This window comes from Physeter macrocephalus, chromosome 8, assembly GCF_002837175.3.
Source record: "Physeter macrocephalus isolate SW-GA chromosome 8, ASM283717v5, whole genome shotgun sequence".
In the NCBI taxonomy this organism is placed as follows: domain Eukaryota; kingdom Metazoa; phylum Chordata; class Mammalia; order Artiodactyla; family Physeteridae; genus Physeter; species Physeter macrocephalus.
The window spans coordinates 95,635,450-95,651,517 of NC_041221.1; the positions used below are offsets into that span (position 1 = coordinate 95,635,450).

General features: G+C 37.4%; 2 protein-coding genes across 7 annotated transcripts in view; one reads left to right on the forward strand and one right to left on the reverse strand.

Moving 5' to 3' along the window:
* The window catches only part of LOC114486744 (tigger transposable element-derived protein 1-like), a 570,985-nt gene that overhangs the window by 390,466 nt on the left and 164,451 nt on the right, over positions 1 to 16,068 (forward strand). The gene's annotated exons all lie outside the window — the stretch shown is intronic.
* PCSK1 (proprotein convertase subtilisin/kexin type 1) overlaps positions 1 to 16,068 on the reverse strand; it is a 39,880-nt gene that overhangs the window by 2,117 nt on the left and 21,695 nt on the right. The window contains exons 9-13 of the mRNA XM_007107835.1: positions 15,031 to 15,131; positions 7,114 to 7,347; positions 4,052 to 4,209; positions 2,531 to 2,664; positions 399 to 560 (exon numbers count right to left, since the gene is read on the reverse strand). Of these exons, the coding sequence (XP_007107897.1) occupies positions 399 to 560; positions 2,531 to 2,664; positions 4,052 to 4,209; positions 7,114 to 7,347; positions 15,031 to 15,131 (789 nt within the window). The remainder of the gene's footprint in view (positions 1 to 398; positions 561 to 2,530; positions 2,665 to 4,051; positions 4,210 to 7,113; positions 7,348 to 15,030; positions 15,132 to 16,068) is intronic.

Here is a 16,068-nt window from a genome sequence, read left to right on the forward strand (position 1 = left end):
GCCTGCGCGTTCAGAGCCTGTGCTCCGCAACGGGAGAGAGGCCACAGCAGTGAGAGGCCCGCGTACCGAAAAAAAAAAAAAAAAAAAAAAATGTTAGCTCTATGTGATCATGCAAAAAGACAGCTCTCTTTAAAATTTGATATTGTTATAAATGGAGAAAATTCATATTAGAGAACTGAATAATTTTGAATTCATTAATTTTAATTTCTAACTTTTGGCTAAAAGAATAAATGAATGAAACAATTTCCTGTGGAAAATAAACAGTTTACTCCTACTCCCTTTCCTCCCAACCCATGTTTGATTCACTTCCTGCCTAAAAGTTAGGGGCAGCTTCACCCACTACATTGTCTACTACAGTTCACAAAAGAACATGCCAGTAAGAACAGAGCCACACAGACCTCCCCCGAATCCACCATCTTCTCCACCCCTCTTCGGTCATTCTGAACGGTGTTGTAGGACGTGTACACTCGGGGCTGTTTCATGTGTTCTGGTTGAGAAGAGGTCCCATGCAGAATTAGCTTCCAGTTCACGATTCTTCCTTCATTTTGCATTCTTCCAGACTAATGAATAAGCATACATAATTTTAGTGTATGTTCTGAGCAATATAAACTCCTTCAAAATAGCTAAATTTTATAGTTTAATTTTAAAATTCTGTGCATTTCACGTGTAGAGCTCTGGGTACAAAGACAAAAATCACTGGAATCACTCTTGCTATGAAAATAGATAGTTGACAGGTTCAAAGATTTAAAAACTGATTAATTGTCTTCAATTAAAAAAGGAGAACTCTCTACGTGAACCTTCTTTTCTATACCGGGTGTGTCCTTGAAAAGTTGACTGTATCTTATATAATGAGAATTATATTTATCAATTATCAACTTGTAGAAACATTCCATTGGAAAAAAAAACGTCTGCAGAGTAATATAAATAGCCTTCAGCATTAAGCAGTCCTTAAGAACTGTATATTTATGGGAAGAGTAATAATTTTCACAGGCTCAACAATTATGTTAAAAATAATGGTGAGAGCTTCCCTGGTGGCGCAGTGGTTAAGAGTCCGCCTGCCGATGCAGGGGACACGGGTTTGTGCCCCAGTCTGGGAAGATCCCACATGCTGCGGAGCGGCTGGGCCAGTGAGCCATGGCCGCTGAGCCTGCGCGTCCGGAGCCTGTGCTCCGCAACGGGAAAGACCATAACAGTGAGAAGCCCGCGTACCGGAAAAAATAAAATAATAATAATAATGCTGAAATCTAAAATATCTTTAAAAAAATCTAAAATTGTAGAGTCAGATTTTGCAAACTTGGTATAAAATAGTCCCATCTTGGTAAACAGATTTTCTTAGTTTCCTTATGGTGAAACTGAGTTAAAGAATGGAGGCCAAGGTCAGGAACAGGACCATAAACTAAGAATGTTTTCTTGTTCTCCCTATGAGAGCAGAAATTTTAACAACTTCCATTGCTAAATCACAATTTTAGCAGTCTTTAGGTGAAAGCTATTCTCAGAGGAAAAAAAGTAACAATGACTGTAGAATTTTTATTAATTTAATTAACATCTCCAGAAATTTAAAATCATTTATTTTGAAAAAGTTATCTAGACATTGAATCTGGTGCTACTGGTACTTATAACACTGCTATCTCAGAATAACTTGGACTTGAAAAACCATTCATTTATATGCTCATCTATAGAAAATGCTGGAGAAATGATGTAAAAATAAATAATTCAACTGTATTTGGCTTTTTGCTCAGACATTTTATTTTTGGGACCGTGTGTTACAATTATAGAAGAAAATCAGAGTGTTAGCAAACAGAAAGAAAACTGAGAAATGCTTTTGTTTCATAACTGAAACAAAACCAAAAAAGTCATATTAAATAAGATGTTATCTAACGAGTAAGCTACTTTTAAATAGCCACTGCAGTAAATATTGGTAAGAGTTCTGTCATATGACCCCAGCAGAGTGTCATAACAAAGTTGGTGTAGCATGTAACTACGGTTGTGAATACAGCTGATTCTGGTGGTTGAGTAGGTCATGTGGCTGGCTGTGTTCTGACATGGGTATACTTGGATTTGCCCCACAGTCTGTCACATTGTGTATCAAAATATCTTTCTTCCTTCTTATATGGCTGGTGCCTAATTTTTTTTTTTTTTTTTTTTTTTCGGTATGCAGACCTCTCACTGTTGTGGCCTCTCTCGTTGCGGAGCACAGGCTCCGGACGCACAGGCTCAGCAGCCATGGCTCACGGGCCCAGCCACTCCGCGGCATGTGGGATCTTCCCGGACCGGGGCACGAACTCGCGTTCCCTGTATCGGCAGGCGGGCTCTCAACCACTGCGCCACCAGGGAAGCCCTGGTGCCTAATTTTTTTAAATTTATTTTCTATATAGCTAAGTGGGCAGAGCTTGAAACACTAAACTTTCTCCTTACCTCTATAAGGAGTGATCAAATTTTCTTTGGGCTCTTTCTTATGCACTAACTTTAAAAGAGCTTCAGAGTGTTTAAAAGTGAGCTTGTCGTTCTGTATCCTTTCATTTATACTTACAATGTCTGTAATTCCCAAAGTCCAAGTGCCTATGGGATTCTCTCCCCATGTATGAACAGACATGAAGTCCCAATTCTTAAAGCCATTAGGAGATGTATCCCGCTCTCTTTCAGCCAACAGTACGGTGCTGGTTCCTGTTTTCATGCAAGAATCACAAATTAACAAGTGTCCTAACAGATCTGATAGTAGGACACACTTTAACATTTGATAACTGAAAATGGAAGCTGGGAAAAACTAGCCCTCTTAATTTTACCTTTGAGTATAATACCAGGATGGGGACATTCTCAGGAAATAAAAAAGTTTTTATTCACAGTACTTAGTGCATTGCCTGACATATAATAAGTTGTCAATAAATATTGTAGAAAAATAAATAATGGATGAATATATTGAGTAAGGTTTATCTGAATAAGGAGAACTCAGAGAACTATGTTTATGAGCTACATTAAAGAAGAGCATCAAAGACCTAACACACATATTAATGGAACTATCATTTTGAAATTTAAGAGGAATTTTTAAAAATTTAATAGGTGCCTGAGTCTATAATGTAGCATAGACATAATAAAATAAAGCCATATATAATTTAATCTCTTGTCATATAAAAACTACTAGTAAGAGTAGTTTACTGGTAAGAGTAGTTACTCTAAACTTTCAAATCCAAGTTCTCTATAGATCAATAAATAATATTTTTAAGAGAAAGTGTCAAATGAACTATAGGGCCATTAATGAAAAAGCATTCTGCCAATATTTCAGGCCAATTCCAAGGTATTAAGGAAGCATAATTCCAGAATTAACAGAACTTACTCCAAACCTCTAGGAAGTTCATATCCTGGAAGGGCATTATAGAGATAGTTCATCTTTCTCATACATCACTTATGGGAATTAAATTTAGTCAGTTGAATCCTACTAAAACATGAAAAAGGATTAGGACAGCTTCTCCTGGTTGGATCATGGTTTATGTTTCACAAGCTCTTTACCATTTATGATCTTGTCTGACTTAGTAACCTTTCAGGAAAGGACAAATGTCCATATATCATATCATATGCCTTAATCATATAATTGTGGAAAATTTGTTAGTCTCCTCAACTCTCTTTCATGGATCAGAGTTCTCAGTTTTTCCACTTAATTCCTTGGATGAGACTGATGTATCTGTCAGCTTAATTATTAGAGTAACTTTCACTAATGTGTTACCTGAGAGAAATGAATGATAGATCAGTGACCTGGGATAATGAGCACAGTTTGAAAATGCATAACTCAGAAAGGTTTATTAATTAGTATTATTTGAATAAGACTCATTCTTTGCTTATCTAAGGATCAGTTTGAATGAGCAGAGCAGAGTTCTGATGCAAAAAAAAAAAAAAACCAAACAAACATATTTTTTAAGACCTGAAAGTACCTATAGGAAGACTTAGGTCTATATATAAACAAAAATCAATCATTGATTTGAAATCATTTAATTTATACTGAAAAATTTAAACACATAATTTAGAAGAAATTGAATTTTTTTTTTTTTGGGAAAATTACCAGCAGCAGAAGTGAGGGTGACATGAAGGTCTCCTCTGCGGGAATATTCAATTGTTGCTTCAAATTGCACATGTTCCAGTGACTTGATAGCATTTTCTTGCCCTTCACAAGCTCTTGTTGGAATTTCTATGATAACTTCTCCATTAGCTTTCAGAGCTCTAAATATATTAAAGAATCATCACTGAACAAAGTGTATCTCTTCTTCCTTGCATTTTATGGAAATATGTACACAACACTCTTAAGGAGATACTCAGCTAGGTTTGTTGTCTCTCTCTATTACGAATAGAACCCAATTCAGGATTAGGTATAAAGTAATTTTAATGCACAAGAAAATGATAAGGTTTTTCTGGAAATAGAAAAAAACAATTCTACAATTTATATGGAACCAACAAAAGACTATAAATAGCCAAATCAACCCCAAGAAAGAAGATCAAAGCTGGAGGAATCACACTTCCTAATTTCAAAATATAATACAAAGCTACAGCAATCAAAACAGTATGGTACTGAAGAAAAAAAAAGCACTAATTCGAAAAGATACATGCACCCCAGTGTTCATAGCACCATTATTTACAATTGCCAAGATATGGAAGCAGCTTAAGTGTCCATCAACAGATAAATGGATAATGACGATGTGATATGCACACACACATACGATGGAATACTAACCAGCCATAAAAAAAAATGAAATTTTGCCATTTGCAACAACATGGCTGGACTTGGTGAGCACTATGCTAAGTGAAATAAGTCAGAGAAAGACAAATACTGTATGATATCACTTATATGTGGAATCTAAAATACACAACAAACTAGTAAATATAACAAAAAAGAAACAGACTCACAGATATAGAGAACAAACTAGTGGTTACCAGTGTGGAGAGGGAAGTGGAGGGGCAATACAGGGGTAGGGGATTAAGAGGTATAAACTCTTAGGTATAAAATAAGCTATAAGGGTATATTGTACGACACAGGGAATATAACCAATATTTTATAATAATTATAAATGGAGTATAAACTTTAAAAATTGTAAATCACTATATTTTACATCTGTAACTTATATAATATTATATATCAACTATACTTCAAAAGAAAAAAAGTATAGTACTGGCATAAAGACAGAAATACAAGCCAATAGAACAGAATAGAGATCCCAGAAATAAACCCACCCTTAGACCTGAAACTGTAAAACTCTTAGAAGAAAACATAAGGAAAAAGCTTTACGACATTGGCCTTGGCAGTGATTTAATGGATATAACATTAAAAGCACAGGTAGCACACACACAAAAAATAAACGAGTAGGACTACATCAAACTAAAACGCCTCTGCACAGCAAAGGAAACAATCAAACTGAAATGGCAACCTGCAGAATGGTAGACAATATCTGATAAAGGGTTAATCTCTAAAATATATAAGAACTCCTACAACTCAATAGCAAAAAAAGCAACAACCTGATTCAAAAATGAGCTAAGGACCTAAGTCAACATTTCTCCAAAGAGGACATACAAATGACCAACAGGTATGTGAAAAAAAAAAAAAAAGTTTACCATCATTAATCATCAGGGAAATGCAAATCAAAACCCACATCAAAACACCTGTCAAGAGTCAGATGACTATTACTGAAAAAAAAAAAAAAAAAGACAAGTGTTGATGAGCATGTGGAGAATATGGAGCCCTTGCACAATTGGTGGGAGTGCAAAATGGTGCAGCCACTATGGAAAACAGTATGAAGTTTCCTAAAAATAATAAAACTGCCATATGATCCAGCAGTCTCACTTCTGGATATTTATCAAAAGAATTGAAATCAGGATCTCAAAGAGATATTAGCACTCCCATGTTCATTGTAGTATTATTCACAGTAGCCAAGATGTGGAAACAACCTAGATATTCATCAACCGATGAATGGATAAAGAATATGTAATATTCCATACATACAATGGAATATTGGCTTTAAAAAAGAAGGAAATTCTGCTTTATGTGACAGTATGGATACAACTTGAGGACATTGTGCTGAGTGAATAAACCAGTCACAGGTAGATAAATATTGCATGATTCTACTTATATGAGGTATCTAAAATAGTCAAATTCATAGAATCAAAGAGTGGAATGTTGGTTGCCTGAGGCTTGTGGGGGGAATGGAGAGTTCCTAATCACTGGGCATAAAGTTTAAGTTAAGCAAGATAAATAAGTTCTAGAGATCAGTTGTACATTGTACCTATAGTTAACAATTATGTATTGTACACTTAAAATTTAAGAGGGTAGATCTCATGTTAAGAGTTCTTAACACAATAAAATAAAAAGGGAAAAAAGGGGAAAAAAATGTTAAGGAAGACACAGATACTTAAATACAATGCTATTTGCCGTGGCATTGAATTCAAGCAGATTTGCCTTATACCCATCAAAAGTGGTCCAATACTGAAATATACCCTCTTAAGAAATGATTTTCTCTCCCTAATGCAGGCCCTCCAAGCCTCCCACCCTTGAGTATTTTGTGTGAGTGGGTCTTCAGTATAATTACAGTTGCCTTGATACGAGATTCTGCTTCCATAGCTAGATGTAGTGGGAGAGGTGTAGTCTAATTGAAAGCCATATGATAAAAGATCCTTCACAGAAGGAAAGTCATGAATCACAAAGCACTGTGGCATGCAGCGAGGTTCTTCTGGAAGTAGGTTTGGGGTAACACTGGTTGGCAAGTACTGCATTTCATCATTTCTAAGATGCATTAAAAAAAACATTTTAACATCTTTGAATTTGGAATGAATATTAAAGAACTGATGGTAGGTAATAGTTTAATTGGCAATGATTTTTCTTAGTGATATATAAAACAATTGTGCACATTAACTTACTGCTATCTGGTTGGTAGGCTATGAGAGGAAAATACAAATATGTTAACATGATTTGCAAATCTTTGATCTCTGTGATTCCTCATGGACACACAGGGAACACTCACAAATGCCATCTCCATCTACTTCAGAAGGGTAGGTGAGAAAAATTAGGCAGAGTGACAAATGTCATACTCAAATAGTGCCATGGGCACACATTTGTTTAAAATTCCTGGAGACACTTACCTGGGCTCAAAGTCATTGTCCTTTACAACACACTCCTTCTTCTCAGGCACACTGCTCCAGGTCCTGGGATCAGCTAAATCCACCAGAGCTTTGGCATTTAGCAACCCGAATCCAAATCGACTATTCACCATCAAGCCTGCTCCATTCTTTTTCCATCCAGGGTTATTGGCCAGTGGGTCATACTCAGAGGTCCAGACAACCAAGTGCTGCATATCTCGCCAGGTGAGATTTGGACTGGAGAGGAAGTGACCCAAAGAATCTTTCAGGGACAAAAAGAAGTTTCCTTGCAAAAGCAAGTGCTAAAAACAATCATCTCCATTCAGAGATGATGAGGTATCTTTTGCAACTGTACTTATATAATTTTTGTGTGTATCACTATTGGTATGTCTTTCATTCATAATTAAAAATACAGTCCTGAAAACTTCTCCTCATACTGCATAAGTTAAGATCTTAGCATGAGTAAAATTGTTTTTCAGCATTGTAGAAAGGTAGAACTTGGCCCCTGATTCCTATGTACTTACATTTAACTGGAGCAAAAATTAAAAATGACAGCACTTCCTTTGTGCCCTCCAATCTTCTGCTGTTCATTAACAGCCTTAGTATTTTCAGCGTTATGAACCCACAGTTGAGCTTTTGACTTCCTTCTTAGGAAGACTCAGATTTAGACATGGGCTGGCTACCTAATCTTAAATATTTTTTATCTCTTTTCTTTATATAGCAAAAGTGTCAAGAAGCTCTTAGCTACTTGAGATCATTCTTACAAGGCACCATGCTGAATAGTGTGGGGATATTCAAGGGGGTAGTTCATGATTTTAAGAAGTGTACAATCAAGTAAAGGAACTAAGTCTTTCAATAACTATAATATATCTGTTGAATGCTGTATTCATAGCATAATGTATTGTAGAATTTTGAAGAGAAAGAATTCTTTTGGGATGGAAAGATCTAGGAAGGCTTTTCTAGGAGGAAATATTTGAGTTGATCTTTAACGGGTGGGTAGAATGTCAAAAAGTTGAAAGAGAGAGAACAGAGGATGAGGCAATGGGTCAAAACCTCTGACAGGGGAAGGATAGAATGTGGCCAGAGTACAGTGAATAGTCTGGTTTACTGGAGCAAGGAAGAGGTGAGCAGGAGTACTGAGCCGGATGGTGAGGACCTTGAATGCCAGGAAAAGGAGCTTATACTTTATCATTTGGGCAAGGGGGAGCCATCGAGGATTTTTGAGCAAGGGAATGGTATAATGAGAAGTCTTGGCAAAATTAATTTAGCAGCAATATAAAGATAAATCAGAGATGCATGGGATTGTCAGGTCTGTTATAAAGAATATGAAACCTTCCCTGATCACCCTATTTAAGATTTCAATTCTCCCCAAATACTCCTGAGCTCTCTTATCTTGCTATACTTTTTTTTTCTTTTATAGTGCTTATCATCTTCTAACATACTGAGCAACTCATTTGTTTTGTGTATTATTAATGTCTGTCTCCCCTGCTAGAATCAGCTGGGAGAAGGGCTGAGATTTTTATCCATCTTGTTCTCTGATGTGTACCAAGCACCAGAAGAATGCCAGGCGCAGGGTATATATGCTGGGTAAATATCGGTTGGTTGGATGATTGAATGTGTCTAAGTGTTAACTAGCCTTAAATACAATTTTAAAACTTACTGCTGTTAGTCATTAGAGTCTTTCATGATCTCAAGCTTTCCTTAGCTTTGACACCTGCATTGTTTCTATCAAGCCAATCAAGCATTATTTATTAAATAATAAATGCCTAAGTGTTGAGTCTTCAAGGTTTCTATCTTACCACTAGGTTGTGAAACAACCATCAGGGGAATCTGGCTCAACTTGCTATTTTCTCCCCAGAGTGCATAATGGACTGGTTTAACAATCCCCTGGGGACAAGCAAGAGGCAATACACATTCCTAAACACTGAGGAGTCTGTTGCTGGCTAAAATCCTAGTCCTCATCATAGGCATTGCAAAGGCTCTATCTGGTGGGCCTCATGGGGAAGCTGTCCTCTCTCCACACCAGCTTGAGTGCACAGCCCGTGCATCACCATCTCTGAAGGGAGCTGCAGTCAAGGACTCAGGCCTTCCTCCCCCATCAAGCTCTTCCCATATTTACATTCCTAGGCCCTGTGCCTTCATTCCTAGGTCTCCTTATCTGAGGCCTTGGGCAAAGCTCTTCTTCAGGAACCTCAGCCAAGGCCTCCATATGGGGGGAGGAGAAGGAACCTTGAAGATACTTCTCCCCACTCTGACTCAGTACCCAGTACTTCTCCACTCCGAGCCCTCCCCCTCACCCCACCCCACCCTAGAGTCCATAAAACTACCAGAGCCTTCTGTTGGGGCTTCCTCAACAGTGAGACAACCCCCATGTCCATGCTTTCACCTGACCATCAGCTGGTGCACCTTTCCATGGGGGAAAATGGAATAGGGAGAGTCAGTGTTTTCTCTGGTTTTAGACTCTGGCCTTTACCATCACAGTAAGTGATGAAAGGCTTAACTCTTTCATTTTTGGTCTGTTGCTTTAAAGCTACTCTGACCCCTGGCAGCTCAATATGCTTTCTCTCTGCTCCTGAGCAGAGACAAACTGAGCTCCTGACAAACAACACAGAGAGTGACTGACAAAGGCCTGAACCTACTGAATCAAAATATCTGAGGGTAGGGCATGATTTTGTATGTATATTTGAAAAAAACTGTCTAGGCAGTTTTATGTTATACCTAAAATAATAGGAGTTGGAAGAAAGAATACAAGCATATAACTAATTAAGACAATTAGAGGTCAGAATAGGGAGTAATAGAAGGCACATTAAATTATATTCTACTGCCAAAGACCTGTGTGACCTTAAGCAAACCACCTCATCTCCCTGGGCCTGAGTGGACTCATCTGTAAGATGAGTGGCTGAGTATGACAATCTTGAAAATTCCATATTATTCAGAACTCCAATCTGCCCAATATCATATATACTTCATTGTAGATCTTGATTCCACATTGGCCATCTTACACTGAGGAATAATTAACTAGCTGAGCAGAAATGGCTTATTTTCTGAATGTGGAAACTAGTTCTGGCCTATATGGCACTTTATTGAAATTCTTGCTTCCAGTCTTTTAAAGGGAGTTTTAGGTAAAAGCCTCTTATCAAGGAGGTCTCTGGGCAACACACCAATTTCCCACTTGGACTCTCAGTGTGGGCAGGTGTGTGTGTGTGTGTGTGTGTGTGTGTGTGTGTGTGTGTGTATGTAGGTTGGGATGAGGATATGTAGTAAGGAGGCATGGTCTTGATAATCATGATAATAAACACAAAGCAGATTTTCTACCTTTCTCTAGTTAGAGAATTGTTTTTTATTTAGTTGCAGATTTTATTGTTTTTTAATTTTCTTTTACCTATTCTTTGCAAAATATTCAAAGAGGCTTCATTGTCATGCAATTAGGAAAATTAAGCCTATTTTTCATTTGAGTGATTGCATTTCATAAATGAAAAGGAGCTTCTAACAATAGTGCATCTCATTCCTGACAGTCTTCCTCTGTTAATTAGCATCTCCTCAATGGCATCCAGAATAATTAAATTTTTTAAAACTACATTGGGTTGCTAATCAAGGTTGTGTTTATAGAAAATAAGGGCTTTGGAATTAAACACTGAAATTAAGCATTGCTTCTAATTAGAAGAGTGGAGGTAAAGTAATCTGGAGACAAAATTCTAAGATGAAAAATCTTAAAGGCTACGTGGTTTAGCCTCTAATCACAATTAGATAAGCCTAGATGTTGAAGATTTTCTAACCTAGAGACTTTCCAACATTTCACAATCCACTGAGTCAAGGATTTCTTTGAAGTGATTTATCCAAAGGTTTCATGCAACTTTGAAAGTCCGTTTCCCATCCTCTAACCTTTAATGAAAACAGAAGATCGGTTCATCTGTTTGTTTAATACCTCCAAAGGTGTGAAGGGATTCAATGTTTCACTTTTTGCTCTTTATTAAAAATTATTCTGATTCTTTGCTCTCCCCTCAAAAGACAGGTTACTGTCTGCCATCTTTCTTAAGTATAATAGTACCACAGGCATTTATCCAAGGAATTCCTGTCTCTCTTAGTGTGTGTGTGTGTGTGTGTGTGTGTGTGTGTGTGTGTGTGTGTATTATTTATAATATATATATATATATATATATATATTTCCAGGATATGCCTATTAAGTATCCTAATGGGCATCTTCATAGTCACAGCCCAATGAGGTTGTAGGAAAATACAGTTGTAAGGTAACCCTTCATAGCAGCTGTTTCTCAAATTTTGGCTAAGGTAACTACCAGCATAAACATTACCTGGAATAACAGAAACTTCTGAATCTGAGTTGCTGGCAATTGGACCCGGGAATCTGCAAACTAAATAAACACCCAAGGTGATGACTGTATGCTGGTGTTTGAGAAACACTCTTCTAGGGAAGGAAAGTATTACTGTATACATTTGACCCAGAAACTATTCTTTGAGCCAGAAATCATTCTTTCTCCTTCCCTCTCCTCTTCCCATTCCCCAGAGTCCCATATTTAATGCAGCATAGTAAGTAGTCTGCATGATAGGAGCCTTTTATTCAGAACTCATAAATATGAGTTAAGATGTTTCTTTATCAGTCTCAATCTTCTTAACTCCTCTTTCTTTGAGGGGATGAAATTTCCCCTCCCTCGCAGGACTATAGGAGGCAGTGTCCTGTAGCTGCTGGTAGTACAGGCTTTGGGGTCTGTCTGACCCCAAAGTTTGAATCTTTTGTGGGATCTTTGTTACATTTCTCAACCTCTCTAAGTCTCAGTTTCTTCCTTAGTAAAATGCAATTAATAATTTATGTGTCACAAGATTGTTGTAAGGATTAGAGTTGGTATTGTATATAAAGAAGTTAGCACAGTGTCTGGCCATGGTAAGAGCCTGATAAATACTGAATGTTATTATTCTTGATAAATTTAGCCCAGAGTTGTTCTTCAGTCTCCATAGTTGTTCCTTGAGGAGAAGCACATGGTTAAATGATTCTTCCAATCTTGATTGTCTAGGGACTCTTCTAGAAATTCTGGCATTCAGATTTTCTGAAATAGTCATTTTGGTATAGACAATTGAATGGAGCTAAGAAAACTGCCCAGTTGAGAACAGACATCCCAATAATCTGTATGTACTTTGGCAGGAAGTTTATAAATGTTAAGATAGATTATGGCCATCTTACTGATGATTGAATCAAAATGAAAATAATTAAATTCTTATTACATGCACCAGGGAGATCATAGACTCTTAATGTCTCTTAAATCATGAGCAGTGTGAGAATCTGATGGAACCTACAAACCATTCCCCCCAGAATGCCAGACACGCACTCTCAAACATTTCTGCATCTAGTTTCAAAGAAGTTCATGGACCCCATGTATTTCATAACAATCCATGGAGCCCCTGCTTTATAAATAATCCATTAGGAATTAACTGAGATTAATGAGGCTAGATCATTCTTAGATCACTTTCTCCTTATACAGAAATAGAAGGTTTGAAATTTTAGAAGTCAGAGATTACACTTTAAAAATTTCAGTTCTTAGTCAAAATAACATTACATCTGTTCAGCTAGATGGGTGTTTCTACTATTCTGGTCACTAGACAAGGATGGGCTAGGTCTGGCTAGTTACATTTGCATGCATCTGATAGGTGTTGGGTAGGGATGACAAGATTTTAAGGATGGTTTTCTTTTAAAAGCTCCCTGGAGCTAAAAGCTTGTATCATAAAATCATAAATATCATGATCTTGTTTCACTACCTTTGTGTAACTACTTGCCTTTATAGGACCTCATTTCTTTCACTCTGGACCTCTTACCACCAACTTCAGCAATTCATGTTAGATGATCTATATATGCTGATACCTTCAGTTTCAAACTGGAGTATTTTATAAAGGGAAAAGGTTTGAAAAAAATTATCTGATCTGACCCCTCCATTCTATAGATGATAAATTGAGCCCTGTTAATTTGCCTAAGGTCACATAGCTAGTGATACGCCTAGAACTTGAAGCCAGGTGTTCCTTGCACTTTTCACTGCTTAGATTATCTTTCCTCAAATTTGGTTTGGGTCTGCTGATGCCAGTCAAAGCTTGTGTCTTTAGACTTTGCCCTCTGTCCATCCCCTTCCTGTTACAACTGTACTCAGATTCTGAACATAGCTTTTCTGTTGGATTCAAGAGCTTCAGACTTCCCTGTTTCTGATTGGGCATCTGTATTTGCTCCTCCTTTATCAGTATCTTTCCAGCCCCTCCAAGTAGGTAGACTCTTTATACAAGCCTTACTAGGCCTATCTTTCTTAGCCGCTGTGGCCATTTCATAGCTGAGATACCAGAGACTAAACCACAACTCCACAGGTGGCTCCAGGGCTCCTGGAACAATGCTGGACTCTCCTCAGCAACTGCAGGGCTTTTCCAGCTATGGCCCGGGCCAAGGAGTTCTGTTCTTCTACTACTGTGAATCTCACCTCATCTACTGAACATGACATGAAGGAACTGCTTTGTCCTCTCTGTAGAGAATATGGATGTTCTTCTAAGATAACTTCCTTATTAGGAAGGATAATAGTAATTTACAAGTTTTAACACGTCCTCTATCATGCAACCATAGCACCTGACTTAACATTTAAAGATTTCTCACCACACAACATCGGAACATTTTTTCCTCTGTATTAAGTATTAGACTATTGAATAACTATTATGTAGGGAAAAATGTTGCTAAATCTCTTTTTGGTAACATACACTAAAATAAATTCCAGGGGGATTTAGAACATAAATATGGTAAAGGAACCATAATAAAAGACATATAAATAAATGTGTATATAATTTGGAGTTGTAAAGATTTTTCTGAGCATAAAAAGGAAAAAAACCTTAAAGAGACTGACAAAGATAACTGTATACATATTAACTTCATTACATTAAAAATTACATGCAAGTAAAATTAAAAGGAAAATGTCAAACTAACCAAGCATTAGTAGCTTTTCTAACTAAGGCCATAAAACAAAATCAAGGTCATAAAAAATCACAGATGATAAATGGCAAAAGAATATAAAATATTGAGCTTCATTAGTAATGAAATAAAAGCATATAGAGATGAGATGCCATTTTCACCTATTAAAGTAGCAAACATTTTAAAAGATAATAAAAGTCAGTTTGATAAGGGTTTAGGAAACTGGCACTCTCGCACATATACTGCTGGTGGGAATACAAAATGGTACCGTCTTTATCGACAGTAACTTGTCAATATGTATCAAAATCATTAAAACATGCATGCCCTTTGACCCAAAAATTCCAATCGTAATTGTTTATCTTAAGGAAATTATCAGAAATGATAACTAATATCTGTGTACAAGGGTGTTTGAGCATGAAATGGCCTTAATAAAATTTGCATTTATATAATGGTATACTACAAAAAGAGAAAAGTCCTGTTTTTAATTCTCATGTCCCCTGATGTGTTATATCAGCTCTAGGGTGGGGCTTATATAATCTAAAAAAAAAAGGATATTTTTTAAACTTTTTATTCCTAACACTACCCACAGGAAATTATCTGGACAAAGTCTTTCTTGGTGGGAATAAACAGAAGTGAGAAGGCCTTATAGCTGAGTGGTAGGAGGACTGGAGAGGACTGAGTGGGAGGAAAGCATGAGTTTTTAAAAGTCAAGGAAGATTGATTTAGATATGAGAAAGTGCTCTTAATATAGGTGGATTAAAAAAATTACAAAATAGTGTGTGAATTAAGATTCCAATTTTGCAAGATAAGTGTGTGTATTAAACCTACATTGAGATGTTGACAGGAAGAGAGCTTATTTTTTATTATTTTTTGTAGTTTTCCACTGTAACCATATATTCAGAAAAATATATATGCTATGACAAAGAAGGAGAAACAGCTTTTTTACAGGTGATTAGATGCTTTCTGGGCCTTACTTTGCTTCCAGGGCCAGAGCGAAGATGCCAGCAGCCAGGGGTGCTGAGGCAGAGGTACCTGTGTGGGTCTCTGTGCAGTCGTTGTGCAGGTCAGCACTCGTCTGAGGGGCACCAGGAAAGAAAGAAACATGGGAGAACATGTGAGGAGTGTGATCCTGTCCCCGGGGGTTAACCCTACCTAGGGCTGCATCTGTTAGGATCAGGAAGCCCAGCTGATTCGATTCCCTACTTCCTCCTCTAAACTACGGGCGGATGTTTGCCATCTGCTGCTATTTTAGCTCACTCTCCTCTATATGCAACTTGTCTATAATTCTGGCATCAGAATGCCTTTTCTGGGGATGAAGTCCTCCCACTATGAATTTTTTTTCTCTTCTGAGATTCCCAAATGAAATGCTGTCTGTAAAAAAGGGACTGTTTCAAAATCACTGTGAATCATGCTGGCCCATTAATCATCAGGTCCATTGTGTTTGGCCTGGCATATTTAGAAATTTTGCCTCATGCACAATTCCCTTTTGCCTTCAGATTGACATTTGACTGCCTCTTTAGCATGAGGAGGTAAAGCCATCCTGATTTGGGCCACTTGAACTATTTGCACAAAACGTGTGTAGTTTGCACTCACTATTGATGTAATCTGATGGCCATGAGTTAGTGTCACATTTGTACTTTGATGAACATGGCGAGTTTTTCAAATGAAAGTGTGCTGGACTTAGAGCTGGGCTTAAGTTCTAAACCTGCCACTCAGTAGATGTGTCCCATGGGCAAGTCACTTGGTTTCCCCATCTGTCAAATGAGGTTGATATTTCTTGACTCATATTCTGAGGCTGAAATGAGATCCTGTCTGTGAAAGCATTTTCACACAATGTGATTGCACATAAGGAATTACCCAGGCTAATTTTAGCTTAGTGAAGAGGTTGCTGAGATGAAGGGAAGAAACCAAAGAGGCTTCCGATTAGTCTGCCTTGAGGACCACAGTGTTGTTGGTTGAACATGTACTTGGGCCAAAGGATTACTAACAAGACACCCACCCAGGCTCTCACA